At 41.7% G+C, this 21,074-nt stretch overlaps 1 protein-coding gene across 3 annotated transcripts in view; it reads right to left on the reverse strand.

The window, feature by feature from the left end:
* The window catches only part of LOC137372977 (dual specificity protein phosphatase CDC14A-like), a 126,179-nt gene that overhangs the window by 25,576 nt on the left and 79,529 nt on the right, over positions 1–21,074 (reverse strand). For all 3 annotated transcript variants that reach the window (XR_010975539.1, XM_068037559.1, XM_068037560.1), the window contains exons 7-9: positions 16,956–17,071; positions 8,464–8,511; positions 682–807 (exon numbers count right to left, since the gene is read on the reverse strand). Coding sequence is in view for 2 of the 3 variants with exons in the window: in XM_068037559.1 (XP_067893660.1) it covers positions 682–807; positions 8,464–8,511; positions 16,956–17,071 (290 nt within the window). In the remaining variant the exon portion in view is untranslated. The remainder of the gene's footprint in view (positions 1–681; positions 808–8,463; positions 8,512–16,955; positions 17,072–21,074) is intronic.

Raw genomic sequence — 21,074 nt, forward strand, 5'->3', positions numbered from 1 at the left:
TGCAGTGGCAGGGTTGATTGGAAAATGTACTGGAAACTACTTCAGCCAAGGTCAGTGCTGGAATTGTCTCCTGTTGCTTTTCTTTCTTCCATTTTGATCCTCAACTGGAATCTAGACACACAGGAACTTCCTGTCCTCTGGTACCATGCCAATGTAACCTCACTGCATGTGAGCCCTAAGGAATGCAAGCTGTCAATTTGCCTCTTGGGACTACTGCAGCTTGACTAAATTATGCCCTCACCCGGTATATAGAGTTATTGGAAAGCCTCAGGAGCATAAATTCTAGCTTCTCAATTCATTCTTAGGAAACTAAGGTATAATGTGTTCCACTACTACAGCCATGATTGGGTAGATCACGACAGACCAGGGATTGAACCTGAAATCTTCTTGCTGTATTTGTCTTGCCTCTGGATAGTGCATAACCCAGTATCAAACAAATATTCCACAGTAACAAACCTGTAAGTAGCTAAAACATTTCTAAAGCATACTCAAGAGCAAAGCTGAATGTCATAGCCCAAACATTAATTTTTCAGGTAACAAAACAAATTCAACTTAGTCAGAAAGTAAATTTAATTGTATTTAGATAAAGGGAAGACAAAATGTTTTTACTTTCTGTGCTACATAATTAGAAGTTTGAGACAGTATTTTAAAAAAAGTAATCTCTATGAACAAAAACTTCACCTTTTTAGATTACTGTTCAAGGGTATGGGGCTTCTGCTAATTCTTCTAGGACTTGCGTAATTCATTGAGATCTTTGAAGATTTCAGAGGTGACATGGATCCTTGGCTAGTACTTGAAGAATTGACTCTGTTAAAACATAGCCATTAAACAACCTTGAATTACCATAGTACTAAGTGGATAATATTTGCTATATGATTCAATGAACTCATTTTTGAAAACTGAACTTAAGGATGATTCATATGATCTTTATAATAACGTAACCATTACAAGAACAAAAACACCAAGTTTTTTTCCAGTAAGATTGCTGTATTAGTTGAATCATATTTTCAAATGTTATAACAATACAGCAATAAAAGTCATGTGAAAAGTGAAAGTCAAACTGTTGAACAGCTTTACATGGAATTTTCAAAATTCTAACTTGAGCTTGAGGCAGAGCCACTAGAACTATTGAAATGTGTTGAACCAGTAGCTTACCACAATGATCTGCAGGTTTAAAAATAAAGACCAGAAAATATTATCTGGTCATGATCACACTGCTTTTTGTGGGACCTTGCTGTGCACAAATTGGCTGCTGAGTTTGCTACATTACATGAAGTGACTACACTTCAAAAGCAACTCATTGGCTACAAAGCGCTTTGGGACATCCTGAGGTTGTGAAAGGTACTTACAAACTCTTTCTTTTCATGTGAGATATGGGAATTTTTTTCCCCTCTTCAACTGAAATAGATAAATTGATCAAAATACAAAGACCTGTGCAATGAGCATTGGGAAGCACAGTTCATCTGATAAGTCACAAAGATCTCACAGCAATGGTCCAAGGTAGCCAACCATCACCTTCTTTGGACCGCTAAGAACAGACAATAAGTAGTCTTGCCAGCTTCATCCACATCCTGATTTGATATAAAAATTTATCAAATGGGTAACAAATCCACATGTGAACCATGTTTTAAATGGACAATACTGAGTGGAGGATAGGAGCAATTCCAAATGGACTTTGGAGAGGTGGGAAAGAAAAGAAGGGAAACAGAATCTGTTTTGGCTTTACCTGCAGACTCATATAAAAAAATACACAAGCACAACCACTATGTCCCTTTTAAAAATCCCAGTTTCTTGATCCTGCTGCAAATTTAAAGGATATGCACACATTTTATATTAAGACTTGAATTTGTCTATTACCTTTGGCATAAAAACACTTTACACATGGGTGCTGAAAATGGGACATCTAAACATAAAGAAATCAGGCGTAGCGGAAAACGTGGTTGAAGGGATGGGCAGCAAGAAGATTTTAAAAAGTGGAAAGAGATCCAACAAGAGTTCCAGAAAACATGACCAAAACAGTTGATGGGTCTACCACCAATGATGGAAATAGGAGAAATGAAAAGAGGAGAAAGCTAGAGGAATACAACATTCAGAAAGGACTCAGTTTTATCCCCTTACGCCCCCACCTCAATGAATTTCGCGCTCGGCATGACGTTGAGCTCTTCTTCCGTCGCCTCCGCCTCCGGGCTCACTTCTTTGACCAGGAGTCCTCCCCCCGACCAGCAGACCCATTCACCCGCCTCCAGTATTCTCCCTCTACCTGGACCCCTCACCCTAGCCTCTTACCCGCTCTTGATCTCTTCATTGAAAACTGTCGGCGAGACATTGGTCGTCTCAATTTCTCTGCCCCCCTCACTCACTCTAACCTGTCCCCCTCTGAACTTGAGGCACTCCGTTCTCTCAGGTCTAACCCCGACATGGTCATCAAATCTGCAGACAAGGGTGGTGCTGTTGTTGTATGGCGTACCGACCTCTACCTTGCAGAAGCTCAACGCCAACTCACAGACACCTCTTCCTACCTCCCTCTGGACCATGACCCCACCACCGAACATCAAGCCACCGTCCAAAGGACTGTCACTGACCTCATCTCCTCTGAAGATCTTCCCTCTACAGCTTCCAACCTCATAGTCCCGCAACCCCGGACAGCCCGCTTCTATCTCCTTCCCAAAATCCACAAACGGGACTGTCCCGGCAGACCCATTGTGTCAGCCTGCTCCTGCCCAACTGAACTTATTTCTTCCTATCTAGACTCTATCTTTTCTCCGCTGGTGCAGTCTCTTCCCACCTACATCCGTGACTCTTCTGACGCCCTACGTCATTTTGACAATTTCCAGTTTCCTGGTCCCAACCGCCTCCTCTTCACTATGGACGTCCAATCGCTCTACACCTCCATCCCCCACCAGGATGGTTTGAGGGCTCTCCGCTTCTTCCTGGAACAGAGGCCCAACCAGTCCCCATCCACCACCACCCTCCTCCGCCTGGCTGAACTTGTTCTCACATTGAACAACCTCTCCTTCAACTCCACGCACTTCCTTCAAGTAAAAGGTGTCGCTATGGGTACCCGCATGGGTCCTAGTTATGCCTGTCTTTTTGTGGGATATGTCGAGCATTCTTTGTTCCAGTCCTACTCAGGCCCCCTCCCCCAACTCTTTTTCCGGTACATTGATGACTGTATCGGTGCCGTTTCCTGCTCCCGCCCCGAACTAGAAAACTTTATCAACTTTGCTTCCAATTTCCACCCTTCTCTCACCTTTACATGGTCCATCTCTGACACTTCCCTTCCCTTCCTCGACTTCTCTGTCTCCATCTCTGGGGATAGGTTGTCTACCAATATCCATTATAAGCCCACTGACTCCCACAGCTACCTCGACTACACTTCTTCACACCCTACCTCCTGTAAGGACTCCATTCCATTCTCCCAGTTTCTCCGTCTCCGACGCATCTGCTCTGATGATGCTACCTTCCATGACGGTGCTTCTGATATGACCTCCTTTTTCCTCAACCGAGGATTTCCCCCCACTGTGGTTGACAGGGCCCTCAACCGTGTCCGACCCATTCCCCGCACCTCTACCCTCACCCCTTCCCCTCCCTCCCAGAACCGTGACAGGGTTCCCCTTGTCCTCACTTTTCATCCCACCAGCCTCCATATCCAAAGGATCATCCTCCGCCATTTTCGCCACCTCCAGCGTGATGCCACTACCAGTCGCATCTTCCCCTCCCTTCCCCTGTCAGCATTCCGAAGGGATCGTTCCCTCCGCGACACCCTGGTCCACTCCTCCATTACCCCCACCACCTCGTCCCCGTCCCAGGGCACCTTCCCTTGCAATCGCAGGAGGTGTAATACCTGCCCATTTACCTCCTCTCTCCTCACTATCCCAGGCCCCAAACACTCCTTTCAGGTGAAGCAGCGATTTACTTGTACTTCTTTCAATGTAGTATACTGTATTCGCTGCTCACAGTGTGGTCTCCTCTACATTGGGGAGACCAAGCGCAGGCTGGGTGACCGCTTTGCGGAACATCTCCGCTCAGTCCGCAAGCAGGACCCTGAGCTTCCGGTTGCTTGCCATTTCAACACTCCCCCCTGCTCTCATCTCTGTCCTGGGATTGCTGCAGTGTTCCAGTGAACATCAACGCAAGCTCGAGGAACAGCATCTCATCTACCGATTAGGCACACTACAGCCTGCCGGACTGAACATTGAGTTCAATAATTTCAGAGCATGACAGCCCCCCACTTTACTTTCATTTTTAGTTATTTTTTCTTCCTTTTTTTTGCATTCCTTTTTACATTTTTTTGCATTTATTTCATTTCATCTTAGTTTGTTCAGTTTGCTTACCCACTGTTTTTTTCAGGTTGTTTTTCTTCAGGTTTGCACTTGCTGATGTTCTATATTCAGTATATTCACACCTAATCTGTACTAATGCTTTGTCTTTCAAAACACCATTAACATATTGTTTGCCTTTGCTCTGTGACCTTTTGGTCAGCTATGTGGCCTGGTCCAATCTGCACCTTCTCCTTTGTTATCTCTTGCCCAACCCCCACCTCACTTGTTTATAATCTGTGACTTTTCTAATATTTGTCAGTTCCGAAGAAGGGTCACTGACCCGAAACGTTAACTCTGCTTCTCTTTCTACAGATGCTGCCAGACCTGCTGAGTGAATCCAGCATTTCTTGTTTTTGTTTCAGATTTCCAGCATCCGCAGTATTTTGCTTTTATTCAGAAGATGTTTAATGGGCTGAGGACTTTGCAGAGGTCGGGTGAGGCATGACTTTGTAAGGCTTTAAAGATGAGGACTGTAAATTTAATATGGCAGGGAACAGGAAGCAAGTGAAGGACAGTGAGGGATGGTGTTTATGGTCAAAGAATGAGAATTAGTGTGGAACAGGGCAAAAGGAGCAAGTTTTGAACAAGTGGGGAGTCTCTCAGGGTGGAGAATGGATTTCAGTGTCAGAGGAGTTGAAGTCAGCATCATTATATCAGAGGTCACAGATAGAATGCAGGATTAAAGCTCAGCTCAGGACTGAAAAATATTCCACGATTACAGATGGTTCAAGCAGAGTGACCAGGGAGGTAGATAGAGCCAGTGATAAGCAAGCAGAATCTGTGAGGGGACAAAGCCAACAGCTTCAGTTCTTAATAATAAAAGCAAAATACTGCAGATGCTGGAAATCTGAAATAAAAACAAGAAATGCTGGAAATACTTAACAGGTCTGGCAGCATCTGTGGAGAGAGAAGCAGAGTTAACATTTCAGGTCAGTGAACCTTCATCAGAACTGACAAATATTAGAAATGTAAAAGGTTTTAAGCAAGGAAAGTGGGGATGGGGCAAGAGATAACAAAAGAGAAAGTGTTGAAAGGACAAGGTCACAGAGAATAACTGACCAGAAGGTCATGGAACAAAGGCAAACGGTATGTTAATGGTGTGGTGAAAGACAAAGCATTAGTACAGAGAGGATGTTAATTGACTGTAAAATGAACACCCCTGGCTCCAAGCATAACATTAAAAAAAGTGGGTAGGCACAGTAGAAACAAACTAAACAAACAAAAATAAAATAAACAAATAAAAAAGAAAAAATAACTAAAAATAAAAAGGGGGGCCTGTCATGCTCTGAAATTAATGAACTCAATGTTCAGTCCGGCAGACTGTAGCATGCCTAATCGGTAAATGAGGTGCTGTTCCTCGAGCTTGCATTGATGTTCACTGGAACACTGCAGCAATCCCAGGACAGAGATGTCAGCATGAGAGCGGGGTGGGGGGTATTGAAATGGCCAGCAACTGGAAGCTCGGGGTCCTGCTTACGGATTGAGCGGAGGTGTTCCGCAAAGCGGTCACCCAATTTGCGTTTGGTTACCCAATGTAGAGGAGACCACATTGTGAGCAGCAAATATAGTATACTAAATTGAAAGAAGTACAAGTAAATCGCTGCTTCACCTGAAAGGAGTGTTTGGTGCCTTGGATAGTGAGGAAAGCAGAGGTAAATGGGCAGGTATTACACCTCCTGTAATTGCACGGGAAGGTGCCGTGGGAAGGGGACGAGGTGGTGGGGGTAATGGAGAAGTGGACGAGGGTGTCGTGGAGGGAGCGATCCCTTCAGAATGCTGACGGGGAAGGGAGGGGAAGGTGCATTTGGTAGTAGCATCATACTGGATGTGGCGGAAATGGCAGAGGATGATCCTTTTGATGTGGAGGCTGCTGGGGTGGAAAGTGAGGACAAGGGGAACCCTGTCGCAGTTCTGGAAGGGAGGGAAGGGATGAGGGTAGAGGTGCGGGAAATGGGCCGGACATGGTTGAGGGTCCTGTCAACCACAGTGGTGGGGGAATCCTCGGTTGAGGAAAAAGGAAGACATATCAGAAGCACTGTCGTGGAAGGTAGCATCATTAGAGCAGATGCGTCGGAGACGGAGAAACTGGGAGAATGGAATGGAGTTCTTACAGCAGGCAGGGTGTGAAGAAGTGTAGCTGAGGTGGCTCTGGGAGTCGGTGGGCTTATAATGAATATTACTACACAGCCTTTCTCCAGAGATGGAGACAGAGAAGTTGAGGAAGGGAAACTATATTATTATTAGCTTCAGTTCTTCTGATGTTCAGCTGAAAGAAGTTGTAACCTATCTAAGAATTCATCTTAGATAACAATCTGACAGCATATATACAGTTCAGAGAAGTGGTAGAGTTGGATGCTGTCAGCATACATGTGGAAGTTTAACACTGTGCTCAATGTGTACGCTACCCATTGGCAATATCAGTTGAAAAAGGCGAGGCCAAGGATAGATCCATGGGAGTTCAGAAGTGACAGGAAAGGCAACAGAAGCCATTGCTGGAGATGTCCTTTGGTCAGGTAGGAATGAAACTATATTAGGACAGATCTACAGAGACAGATGAAGGAAGCGTAATCAACTATAATGAATGCTGCAGATAGGTCCCGAGAAAGATACCTTCCCAGCATGTTACTTCTGCTCCAGTTTTGTACAGCAAGAACCTGCTGATGTATACAGCTATATAGCATTGCCAATGTATCCCTTCGGACAGACAATCTTTCTGTCAACCTGCTCAGTGCTTTATAGGGGCTTCACTAGTCATTGTTCCCATAGATGTATTCACCAATTTGGCAAATCTTAGTAACCACCTTGGTACAACTACAGTGCAAAATCTAGATTTTTGCCACAAATTGAACAAATCTAATGTTTTTCAAAAATGTAAAAGGTGGCATTAAAGATTCAGATAAAAATCTAGTACATAATTAGGCTACAGGAAGTATCAAATACTTGCAGGTGAGGTAACTTACAAGAAAAATCCAGGTGTTAGCGATTCCAGAAGAACTCAACCCAGGTAAAAAGAAAATCTAAGATAATCTCTTAGTAGAAGTTACGAGGATCACACAGAAGTAATCTCCAACTAGCAGACTAGAGATTAGTGGGAAAAACTAACAAAACACATTACTAAGAATAGTAAAAACAAAACGCTAGCCTTCAATTTACTATGCAGCAAACTCAAAGGCAGTGAATGAAGCCAAAACTAGAGATTTTATCCATTCTTCTGTTACCTCCTGACTTGACAATATCAACACTTCCCTGGTCAGCCTCCCATTTTCCACAAACTTGAGCTCATCCACAATTCTGCTGCCCATATCCTGACCCGTACCAAGTCCCACTTATGCATCACCCCTGTGTTTCCGATCTACAATGGCTGCCAGTCCACCAACACCTTGATCCCTTCATGGCCTCAAGCTTCCCCATCGCTGTAACCCCCTCCAGCCCTCCAACCCTGGCATCTTGCGCATCCCTCACCCCCTTCATCCCATCATTGGCAGCAGTGCCTTCAGGCCATATAGGCCAAGCATTGGAATTACCTCCCTAAATCTCTCTGCCTTTTTCCTCTCAAGACCCTCTTTAAAAGCAGCTTCTTTGACCAAGATTATAGTCACCCCATCTAATATCTCCTTCTTTTCTCACTGACAATTTATATCTGATTATCCTCCTGTGAAGCACCTAGCAACATTTTCTGTGTTAAGGCACCATATAAATTCTAGGTGTTGTTGCTAACGTGATCCCATATCATTCTTTCTCTCCTTGTGTAGATTTTAGTAAAAAGGATCACATTTGGTCTTTGCAAACTGGGTGTTGACAATACAACAAGCAAACTGAGCACCAAGACCTGGTTTATGGGAAAAGTCTATGTTCAAAGCATGTGTGCACTTTTTCCTGAAATGTAATCTGCAAATTTTGCTGAGGGAACACAACCATACACAAAAGGTGTCTTTACATGTAATTTGTAGAAGAAATAAAAATTCAATTACTGTAGTTGTCTTTGTCCAGTTATAGTGATGTTAGTTTTTTTTAAACAGAGGTCAAACCTTTCCATAGTTTATAAATGGTAACAAAAAAAGCTCATTTTCATCTTTATCTGCACTATAAACATTTAAAAATGTAATTATACTAGAAAAATTACATAATTACATCTGCTTACCTGAATGGTTGTGATGGAGATCTTGAATGAACTTTCATATCATCTAACCTTTAAAATAATAAATACATTAATTGTAATGTGCCTTATTAAATTACATTAGTTGACCAATTTATTTTTACAGCATGTTTACAATAATAAATATTCACAAAAAATAAAAATCCAGATCCATGTTTTAGATTGTAATAAAATTGGAACAAAACAATACTAACAGGAAAATGAGAGCTGCTGATCATTAGTTTCTGGCAAATCACTTAAATACATTAGTTTAATCAGTTTTGAAAATACACTAAAAACAGTTCTTTGATCACTGTAATGCACACAGTAGTTACCTTTGAAGAAACATTAGCAAACATGTTAAGGATAGAGAATGACATCATCTTTTCCACTTCAACTGTGCTTCTTTATGCAAATGGTAACAATTATTTCTAAAAAAAAAGTGCAACCCTACTTCAGGGAACAAGATGAAAGGACAGGAAAAATAAACTAAAGCTTGTTTTTTTTAACAAGATGCTCATATATTTCTACAGCAGCTGCATTTTGACAAAGCCAATGTCATTCAGGAGTACATGTGCACACACTATTTCCTTGAAATAGATATTTTTAAGTAACTGCATTTGTTTTAAGTGGTAGACTGTCAAAAGGTACAGGAAAGCAGCAAGCACTTCACCAGAAAGTGTTATTAAAACTTTCAGAGCACTTATCCGAATGGTAGAATTATTCATGCTATCTTAAATTAAATATTTTTCATTCTCTTATTCTTGTGGTCAAAACACTTGTCTTGGTCAATTAAGCTCATAGATTATTCTGGCAGCTAATCCTAATATTAAGTACACAGCATCATGGACCTGATAAATTATGTGTAAAGTCTAACCACAGCGGCATTCTCATCATCAATATCTTCACACATGTACAATAACAATCCTACCTTTAGTATGATGAAATTGCTGGCTTAGTCCTTTAATTATGGTTTTAAATGTTCTGTTAGTGATGTCCCTTACTCAAATGGCAATGCTTCATGTATAATCTTAGATAGAATGCATCTGCAGGTTACTTGACTACATAGGGCATCACTGCTGAGCTTACTGCTGGGCTTTGCCAACAGCTTTGTGCACTTTGCAGGAATGGGCATTAGAATTAGAATATTACAGCGCAGTACAGGCCCTTCGGCCCTCGATGTTGCGCCGATCATCTGACCTACACTATTCCATTTACATCCATATGTCTATCCAATGACCACTTAAATGCCCTTAAAGTTGGCGAGTCTACTACTGTTGCAGGCAGGGCGTTCCACGCCCCTACTACTCTCTGCGTAAAGAAACTACCTCTGACATCTGTCCTATATCTTTCACCCCTCAACTTAAAGCTATGTCCCCTCGTGTTTGCCATCCTCATCCGAGGAAAAAGACTCTCACTATCCACCCTATCTAACCCTCTGATTATCTTGTATGTCTCTATTAAGTCACCTCTCCTCCTCCTTCTCTCTAACGAAAACAACCCCAAGTCCCTCAGCCTTTCCTCGTAAGACCTTCCTTCCATACCAGGCAACATCCTAGTAAATCTCCTCTGCACCCTTTCCAAAGCTTCCACATCCTTCCTATAATGCGGTGACCAGAACTGCACGCAATACTCAAGGTGCGGCCTCACCAGAGTTTTGTACAGCTGCATCATGACCTCGTGGCTCCGAAACTCGATCCCCCTACTAATAAAAGCTAACACACCATATGCCTTCTTAACAGCCCTATTAACCTGGGTAGCAACTTTCAGGGATTTATGTACCTGGATACCAAGATCTCTCTGCTCATCTACACTACCAAGAATCTTCCCATTAGCCCAGTACTCTGCATTGCTGTTACTCCTTCCAAAGTGAATCACCTCACACTTCTCCGCATTAAACTCCATTTGCCATCTCTCAGCCCAGCTCTGCAGCCTATCTATGTCCCTCTGTACCCTACAACACCCTTCGACACTATGCACAACTCCACCGACCTTCGTGTCATCCGCAAATTTACTAACCCACCCTTCTACACCCTCATCCAGGTCGTTTATAAAAATGACAAACAGCAGTGGCCCCAAAACAGAACCTTGCGGTACACCACTAGTAACTAAACTCCAGGATGAACATTTGCCATCAACCACCACCCTCTGTCTTCTTTCAGCTAGCCAATTTCTGATCCAAAGCTCTAAATCACCTTCAACCCCATACTTCTGTATTTTCTGTAATAGCCTACCGTGGGGAACCTTATCAAACGCCTTACTGAAATCCATATACACCACATCCACGGCTTTACCCTCATCCACCTGTTTGGTCACCTTCTCGAAAAACTCAATAAGGTTTGTGAGGCACGACCTACCTTTCACAAAACCGTGCTGACTATCGCAAATGAACTTATTCTTTTCAAGATGATTATAAATCCTGTCTCTTATAACCTTTTCCAACATTTTACCCACAACCGAAGTAAGGCTCACAGGTCTATAATTACCAGGGCTGTCTCTACTCCCCTTCTTGAACAAGGGGACAACATTTGCTATCCTCCAGTCCTCCTGGCATTAGAAAGCAATCAGAAGCAGGAACTCCTCCCTGCCAGGAGCACTTGGGTTAACTGAAGCATCCCAACAGTTACCTCGACTTTTTTCTTGATATATATTAAATGATTTGGGCGTTCATAGCACAATTCCAAATTTGTGGATGACAAAACTTGGAAATATTATGAACTGCAAGGAGGATAGTGATAGATTGCAAAAGGACAGAGACTGGTGGAATGGACGGACATGTGGCAGATGAAATTTAATACAGAGAAGTGTTAAGAGATCATTTTAGTAGTAAGAGTGAGGAGAGGCAATATAAAATAAAGGGTACAATTCTAAAAGGGGTGCAGTAGCAGAGGGACCTGGAGGTATATGTGCACAAATCATTGAAGGTGGCAGGTCAGGTTGGGAAAGCAGTTAATAAAACATATGGGATCCTGGGCTTTATAAAAAGGAACATAGCACACAAAAAAAGGAAGTTATGATGAACCTGTATGAAACACAGATTTGGCCTCAACTGGAGTATTGTGTCCAGTTCTGGGCACCACACTTTAGGGAGGATGTGAAGGCATTAGAGAGGGTGCAAAAAGATTCATGAGAATGGTTCCAGGGATGGGGAACTTCAGTTATGTGGTTAGAGTGGAGAAGCTTGGGCTGTTCTCCTTAGGGGAAGAGAAGGTTAAGGGGAGATTTGATAGAGGTCAAAATCATGAGGGGTCTGGACTAAGTAGTTAGGGTGAAACGGTCGGGAACTAAAGGACATCCATATAAGGTGCTTGGCAAAAGAAGCAATGGCGACATGAGGAAAAACTTTTTTTTATGCAGTGAGTGCTTAGGATCTGGAATGTACTGCCCGAGACTGTGGTGGAGACAGATTCAATTGAGGCTTTCAAAAGAGAATTGGATAATTATCTGAAGAGAAAAAATTGCAAGCTCACAGTGAAAAGGCGGGGGAGCCGGCAAAGACAGGACAGACCAAATGGCTTCTGTGCTGTAACCATTCTATGATTCTATGACTAAAATCAGCTAACTCAGCACAGATCTAACTGAAGTGTATCTGTTCTGTACGGTTCAGTATCACTTAGCACAGACCAGGGATTGAACCCAATACCGTATTTCTCGATGGGTGGTTTTACATGGGTACATCCTTGGTTTGGATCACTATTAGGCAGTAATTTCAGCTAAGTGAAAGTAGCAAGCCAGTGCACAGACACCACCCTTTTATGCCAAGGATAACTGATTTCTTTTGCTACTACTTAGAGACTAACTTGAAAGAGACAACTTTGTTGGTCCCTAGTCATCTGTAGACAAAATAATTGTTGGGTAAGCAACTGAAGATAACACTGTGTAGAATATTAGTTACTGTAAAAGTGGATGACAGATTAAAACATTTTAGCCAGGATATATACCTATAAACAGCAGTTCATTCATCTGTTTCAATTAAGTTGTTCACATTTTCCCCCTTTTGTATAGGCCTGTTGAACTGCAAATAGTTCAAATCTACTTTGAGCTTAATTTCATGCATAAAAATTGTAAGCCAACTAAAATATTCACAACACTGAAACCATTAACTTTTCTCTGAGGTGAGGAAGGGAGAGATGGACGTGTTCTTCGATCAATAACTCAAAAGTTCCTGAGTGCAACAAATGTGAATTGCAGAAGAGATCTTGTTCCCATATTTTGCACAAAAAATTCTATACCCATCTTACTGGTTATTTTCACTGTTCTAATATTGCTTTAAATCATCAGTTGTGTGAATGAGAGCTGTACTTTGACTAACCGGCCCCAAAATTCTAATTCTATTATGTAACCCTCCACATAAATCTGAAAAATCATGCACAATTGTTCCTCTGCTCCTACGGAGGTGCAGCTGGGATGTCTGCACTGTGCTTGTTATTCATATCATGCAAAATCAATACTTCAGATAAATATGATGCCAAGCAAGTTTTCTGAAAATGTATTTTTTACAGCGTGCAAAGAGAAGATCTGTGAGCTACTCTGAATGCTGGCTGGCATTCTTGGTACTAAGGCCAGTACCTACAGCTTGAATTTTATTCAATTTTATATCCCCTGCAACTCTGTCTCTTTTTTTGGGTCTAATCTGAAATCTATTGTAAAGATAACAGTTAACACCAATATAGTTGGTGATTGAAACAGTAGGCATTTTATGTCACACTGCTCAGACAAAACATTGTTACACAAACTAGCGATATGAAAATACAAGAAAAATAAAGCCAAAAGACAAAACAGGATTATTATCTATTTGAGACCATAGGAAAGGTTATCTGAAAATACAACATAATTTTTTATCAAACCATGTGTTACCTTTATCTTTTGTGTTACACAAAAAATAAGGCCTTTAGTTTCGACATTTATACATAAACAATAGCACTTAACTAGTCTACAGTCAAAGAAGGAGAAACAATTTAAGGAAGCCTAAATATAGTACCCAGAAACAGAGATTTAAATAAACTAGAGTGCATCCCAAGTTCAATTAACTCAAGGAGCTTTGTATACCAGAATAGAAAGTCAAGAAACACATTAACAGCCTATCTGACGCAACAAATTTCCAAATCTGCAGCATTACCTTAGTTCTGACTGAAAGGTATCAAAACTTTTGTCTTATGCATTGCAAAAGCAAAATGCAATTAAAACCAGTACAGATAGCTACTCCATTGCTCTTAATTGTGAACTAACAAAACAGAACTTATATTTAAATTGCAGAAATATTACAAGTCAGAGCATATGAAGGGTAAACATATACTATCTTATTTTCACATACATAATAAACCATAACTTACATTGTTTAGTACTTATTTCCAATTAGGTTAGCCTCACCTTGGGGCAATAAAAAAAACTTAATATGCATGGTTGCTAGATATTACTTTCAAAGAGGTGTGAGAAAATGTCTGGACAACTGTTTTAAGGACTCAATCCACCAAACTGAGATTAAATGTGAGAATGCATACAAAATGTTCAGTTTTAGGAATATTTCATTGACTAATACTTATTTACATGGGTGATTTAATTGAATAAATGTTAATTACACAGGACAAACTGTTCAGAAGTTAAATTTTACAGCCAATTCTAGGCTTGAAGCAAAACCACACTTTGAGACAAAAAGTTTTAATGGCAGAGCTCTTTTCTCTGGGTTAATAGGAGAATTTAACTTTTTACATTCTTATATATAAAAGGGGAGATAGAACAAGTCCAGGGAACTATAGACCGGTTAGCTGAATGTTAGCAGCAGGAAAGAAAATGGAATCTTTACTCAAAGATGTATTAGAAAAACAAATAGAAACCGAAAATATAACAGAGTAGTCAGCACAGATTTCAAAAGGGAAGGTCAGGCTTGACCAAGCTTATTAAATTCTTTTAAGAACTAATAGAAAGATGAGACAAGAGTAATACAGTAGATGTAATATATTTGGATTTTTGAAAGGCCCTCAATAAGGCACTGCACAGTAGACTCAAGACTAAAGTCAGAACATGAGGAGTCAGGGGACAAGTAGTAGAATGGATAGCACGCGAACTACAAAGCAGAAAGCAGGGGTTAAGGATAGCTACTCAAACGAGCAAAAGATAAGAGGTGTTCCACAGGGATCAGTGCTGGGACCACCACTGTTCACAATTTACATTAATGATTTGGACTCGGGAATCAGAAGCACAATTTCAGAATTGGGAGATGCAGTTAATGCAAAAGGAAATACGTGAAAAAATACAAGAGGACATTAATAAGTCTGCAGAATGACCGTGTAATTGGCAAATTAATTTCAATATAGATAAGTGTGAGGTAGCATATTTTGGTGGTTAGAATAAAGCAGCTGCATATTGCTTAGATAATAAGAGTCTGAATGGAGTAAGAGAGCAAAGGGATCCAAGAATATAGACACACAAATCAATAAAAGCAGTGCCATAGATTATTAAGGCCATAAAAAAGCAAACCAAGCACAGAGATTTATTTTTAGAGGGATAGAATTGAAAAGAAGAGAAGTTATGCTAAACCTGTATCTTTGGTTAGGACACACTTGAAGTGATGTGAACAGTTGCAGTCTACATTTTTAAAAAAGATAGACAATAGAGAAAATGCCCCCAAAAATTATAAAAGGATGATACCAGAACTGAGAGGATATACTTATTAGGAAAGGCTGAACAGGCTGGGGCTCTTTCTCTAGAAAACAGAAAGCTGAGGGATGACCTGATAGAGCTCTTGAAAATTATGACAGGGTTTGATAGGATAGACGTGGAGAAAATATTTCCAATTTGTGGGAAGTCCAAAACTAGGAGGTCATACAGGAGGATGGTTAACCATGTTAAGGGGTGTGGCAGGCATAAAAGTATAAAAATAGCCTCTAATTAATCCAATCAGGAAATCAGGAGAAACTTCTTAACCCAACAAGTGGTAAGAATGTTGAATGCTGTACCACAGAGAGTAGCTGAGGCAAACAGCACAGAAGCTTTTAACAGGAAGCTAGTTAAGCACATTGAGGAAGAAAGGAATTGAAGGATATGCTGATAGAGTTAGATGAAGTAGGGTGACAGGAGCCTCCTCTGGAGTATAAATGCTAGCATAGACCAGTTAGGATGAATGGCCTGTTTCTGTGCTGTATATTTGATGCAACTTGATGTAAACTAAAACTGCCGTACCTATTTCTGGTTGCTATTAGATTTTACAGATCAAACTAGTTTGATTAAAGAAACAGTTTTACATTCCACTAATTTGTTTTTCATATACAAGAATATTGATCACATTATAATTAACACCAGGATTTATGCTTTTGACAGCTCTGAAAAGCTGCTTCGAACTCTACAGGTGAGGTACAAGTTAATTACAAATGCCAACAAGACATCTGAACAAAAACTCTTCAAAGTTTTTCCCTAAAATTTCTTGAACATTTTACTCCCACTTTTAAGAATTTTATTGACCATAGCTTTGTAATCACGTCCTGATCAGAGAACTCCTCCATGCTGATGACGCTGTGCGAGTTGCTCACACGGAAACTCAGCTACAAAGACACATCAACTGTCTCTCCTATGCCTGTAACTTGTTTTCCTTGCTTATAAGTGTCAAGAAAACCATGGTCATGGGACAAGGGTGCATCTATGCTCCTGATCACACTAAATAACACCCCACTGGAAGTGGTTAGCAGATTCTGCTACCTTGGGACCAGTGACAGACAATCTGTCCCTTGATGCAGAGCTCGATACACACATAGGGAAAGCAGCAACCACCTTTGGCCAACTCACGAAATGCACATAGGATAACATCAAGCTTACCCTTAAGACCAAGCTGATGGTTTACAAGGCCTGTGTTCTCAGCAATTTGCTGTATATCTGTGAAACATGGGCAACTTACAACTACCAGGAAAAGAAGCTCAATAATTACCATCTTTGCTGTCTGCGGTGCTTTATGGGTATATCCTAGCAGGACAAAATCACAATTGCGGCAGTTCTCTCAAAGGCAGAGCTCCCAGGTTTGTTGGCATTAATCAAACAGAGACGGCTTTAGCGGATCGGACACGTTCGCAGGATGGAAGACGGTTGTATATGGCGAGGTAGCCGGGGCCAGACAACCAACCGGGAGCCCAAAGCTCCACTTCAAGAATGCTTGCAAGCATGACAGAAAGCCCTAAATGTTGACTATCGCACCAGGGAATTACTAGCTGGTGAAAGGGGGAAATGGTGACACATCCTGCAGGCTAACGTGCACTACGACGACGACCAGTGGCTACAGCAGCTTGACAGCCAACGCCGAAGACAACAACGCACAGCATTATTTGGCAGCTTCACGTGCAGCACTTGTGCGAGAACGTGCCTCTCAAAGATTGCCCTTCACAGCCATCAGCAAAGGTGCAGCATGAGAAGACACCCCACCTTAATGGATTGTTGCTGCATGTCCATCATCTTTTGTAGGTGGAAGGTTGCCAACCCTTAGCTTTGTAATCTACAAATCAATAATACATTACCTTAATGTTCCCGTTGTTGCTGATCGTGGTTGTCTTCTACTTTTTAAGGCACGAAGCTTATCTCCCTGAGTCATATAATTTGTTGTTGCTGGGCTTCCATCTTCTGCATAATTGTTCTTTAAAGAAAAAATAGAATTAAGTATTCTTTACATATTGTGGGAGAGATTTTAAAAGAAAACACATCACTTTTTTAAATTAAAGAAAAACTAGGGTGCGTCTTTAAATTTTTTTTTGATGGTATGTGAATTTCAGTGCCAGTGCGATGCCAGGTACATAGGCCGTATGTCCCAACGACTGGCAGATTATATCAACCAGCATGTCCCATTGGCTGTTCGCAGTAGGCAGAATATTGACCGTACTCAACCAGACCGTGCTTGCAAAACTCAGAACATCGTGTCCAACGTGACTCGATGATCGGACAGCACTTGCTGAACAATCCCGAGTGTGCTAAGAATTACACTAACAACCACTTCAGGATTCTCAGGCAGGCTCACAATGTGGTTGCTAGAATATACATATATTCATACTCGGGGACCTTTCCTCTGCAGGCAAAAGGAACATGTCCAGGCTTTGCGCCTTTTTTGAAGGAAACAAAATCGTGAGGAACAATAGTTCCCTGGTGCATTCTCCATGGCAACGCTTCGACCAGAGTCGACTTGCCAACCAATCAGCACCCTTTTCTCATGCAGGATAAAGTGCTGCTCCCTTTGAAATTTGGCATTCTTGCGTCTGTCCTGACAAGTGCAAAATGAAAAGTTGACAGCATGTCTCTTTTTAGCAATATTTTAAAATTATATATCCAACCACAAGATTGGCCATTCACAGGGCAAGGCACACTTTACTGTTGTGAGCTACACCCTCTGTCCATCCTGTATGAAACTGAGGGAAGCAAACAGAAGGTGTAGTTTTGAGGTTGTAGACACACGCACACAAACACAAAACAACTCTATAAGTTTAAAATAAAAACAAGAAATGCTGGAACCACTCAGCAGGTCTGGCAGCATCTATGGAAAGAGAAGCAGAGTTAACGTTTTGGGTCAGTGACCCCCTTCCGAAGAAGGGTCACTGACCCGAAACGTTAACTCTGCTTCTCTTTCCACAGATGCTGCCAGACCTGCTGAGTGGTTCCAGCATTTCTTGTTTTTATTTCAGATTTCAAGCATCTGCAGTATTTTGCTTTTATCTATAAGTTTAAAGTTATGAATTTCATTACTGTTGTAATTTTTCTTGTGCTTACATTAAAAACATTTTTCGGGTCAGCCCTCTGGCTAGTGATAATACAAGATTGTAGCTGATTTTACTGGTTACCTTTTGCTTATTGAAAGCTGTTTTTTGTCTGATGCTTCTCTATTGGAATTTCATATTTTCCCCTTCCAGCACCTTGATTGATACATTCTACACCTATTAATATCTAATATTAGTATTTTTGAAAAATTATATTTGAGCCACTCGGATCCAAATGTGATGCTTTGAAATGTGACAAATGAATGCTTACACAACCTTGGTATTTTAAAATAAAGATAAGGGGTGTCAAACACACAGCCTGTGGCCCAGTTTCAGTGGGCCTATGGTGTGCTGTGTCTCCTGGAATGGGTCATGAATCTCCCAGGCACTGCTTCTAACAGCACAGCAGAATTACATCTTTTACATTACTTGCCACAGCAGCACCCACTCCCATTCCATGATGTCACCTTTCCACCAGCACAGTACTGGCACGCATAACAAAAGAGAGAGGGGACAGTGCAGGGAGGCATAGGCTGGAAAAGGCCATGAAGACATTAGGGAGAGGAGATTAGGGGTCAGATATTTTAGGACTTGGAACATGAGTAGAAATGACAGGGGACTGGCGGAAGAAAGGGGACTGGGGAATAGAGATCAGGAGATGGGGCAGAAAGTGAGACTGGAGAACGGGAGTTGCGAGATTCGTATTCGGGGCAGGGGGCTGGAGAAGAGAGAGACTGGGGGTTAGGGAGAATGATGGGGAGACTGGGAAGGGGGTCAGGGAAGGAGTATCAGGGCAATTTTCACAGCGCATGCTCCACCTCACATATTTTGCAGAAGGGTCCGGAAACAGACCCCTTTATAAATATTTAAATTGATCCTACATTGATTTCCAACACACATTTGAAAAAGTGAAGACCAACATGATGCCAGCTATGCCATTGTATAGATAGGTACAAATCCTAGGACCCAAAAATTGGCATATGTTATACCAATTTGTATATTGGCGTGTCCAAATAACTTTTGGTGAATATGGGCCAGGCCATGTGCCAAGTATAGGTAGGTGGTAGGGAAGTATAGGGACAGGTGGGGATGTGGCAGGGATATGGAATTAGTGTAGGATTAGTATAAATGGGTGGTTGATGGTCGGCACAGACTCGGTGGGCCGAAGGGCCTGTTTCAGTGCTGTATCTCTAAACTAAAAAAACTAAACATACTGGATCAGGGTCACTGAATAAATGGAGATTAACACCCGTGATATATACAAAGCGTAAGCAAGAAACGGTGAGAAAGAGACACTGAGGTTGACTTTGGGAGGTGTGGAGACCAAGTCCAATGAGTGAGCTGTTGAGGAGGAAAGAATTAAAGAAACAGATAGAATCATTTGAATCATAGAAATTTACAGCACGGCAGGAGGCCATTTGGATCTATATTATAGAACATAGAACAGTACAGGCCCTTCGGCCCACGATGTTGTGCCGACCCTTTAACCTACTCTACAATTACCTATTTAGTCTAGTTTAGAAGAATGAGGGGCGATCTCACTGAAATATACAAGATTCTGAGGGGGCTTGACAGGGTAGCTGTTGAGAGGTTGTGTCCCCTGGTTGGGGAATCTAGAAATGGGGTGGTGGGGGGTGGTGTCCAGTCTCAGGATAAGGGTTCATTTAGGTCTGTTCATTTAGGACTCAGAAGAAGAGAAATGTCTTCACTCAAAGGGTTGTGAATCTTTGGATTTCTCTACCCCAGAGGGTTGTAGATGCTCCACCATTGAATATATTTAAGGCTGTGATGCACAGATTTTTGGTCTCTCAGGAAATCAAGGGATATGTGGAGTTGGTGGGAAATTGGAGTCGAAGCCGAAGATCAGCCATGATCGTATAGAATGGTGTGGGAGGCTAGAGGGGCTATAATGACCTAATCTTGCTCCTATTTCTTATAGTCTCATGGCCAATTGTGTTCACGCCAGCCGACAAGCAGCCATCCAGCCTAATCTCACTTTCCAGCTCTTGGTGTGCAGCCTTGTAGGTTACAGCACTTCAAGTGCATATCCAAGTTCTTTTTAAAAGTTATGAGGGTTTCCGCCTCTATCACCCTTTCAGGCACTGAGTTCAAGATCCCCACTACCCTCTGGGTGAAAGAATTTCCCTTCTAATCCCTACTAAACCTCCGGCTCTAAATCTTTGCCCCTTGGTTATGTCTACCTTAGCCAAGGGGAATAGGGTGTTCCTATCCACTCTATCTGGACCCCTCATAATTTTATATACGTCAATTAGATCTCCCGTAAGCCTCCTTTGTTCCAAAGAAAACAACCCTAGCATATCCAATCTTTCCTCTTAACTAAAATTCTCCAGTCCAAGTAACATTATCGTAAATCTCCTCTGTACCGTCTTTAGTTCAATCACATCTTTCCTATAGTGCGGTGACCAGAACTGTACACAGTACTATAGCTGCGGCCATTTAATGTTTTATATGGTCCCGTATCCCTTCATGACCACCTTATCTACCTGTCCAGTCACCTTCAGGATCTGTGGACATGCACTGCAAGCCCCCTCTGTTGCTGGATACTTTTCAGATTCCTACCATTTATTGCGTAGTCCCTTGCCTTGTTAACCTTCCCCAAATGCATTATTTCACACTTCTCTGATTAAATTCTATTTGCCACTCTCCTACCCACCAGACAAGTCCATTGATATCCTCCTGCAATCTGCAGCTTTCTTCTTTATCAACCACATGCCAATTTTTGTATCGTCTCAAACTTGTTAATCACACCCCTACATTCACATCCAAATCACTGATATATACCACAAAAAGCAAGGGACCTAGTACTGAACCCTGCAGAACCCCACTGGAAACAGCCTTCAAGTCACAAAAACACTCACTGACCATTACCTTTGC

Source organism: Heterodontus francisci, chromosome 8, assembly GCF_036365525.1.
Source record: "Heterodontus francisci isolate sHetFra1 chromosome 8, sHetFra1.hap1, whole genome shotgun sequence".
NCBI classification, from domain to species: domain Eukaryota; kingdom Metazoa; phylum Chordata; class Chondrichthyes; order Heterodontiformes; family Heterodontidae; genus Heterodontus; species Heterodontus francisci.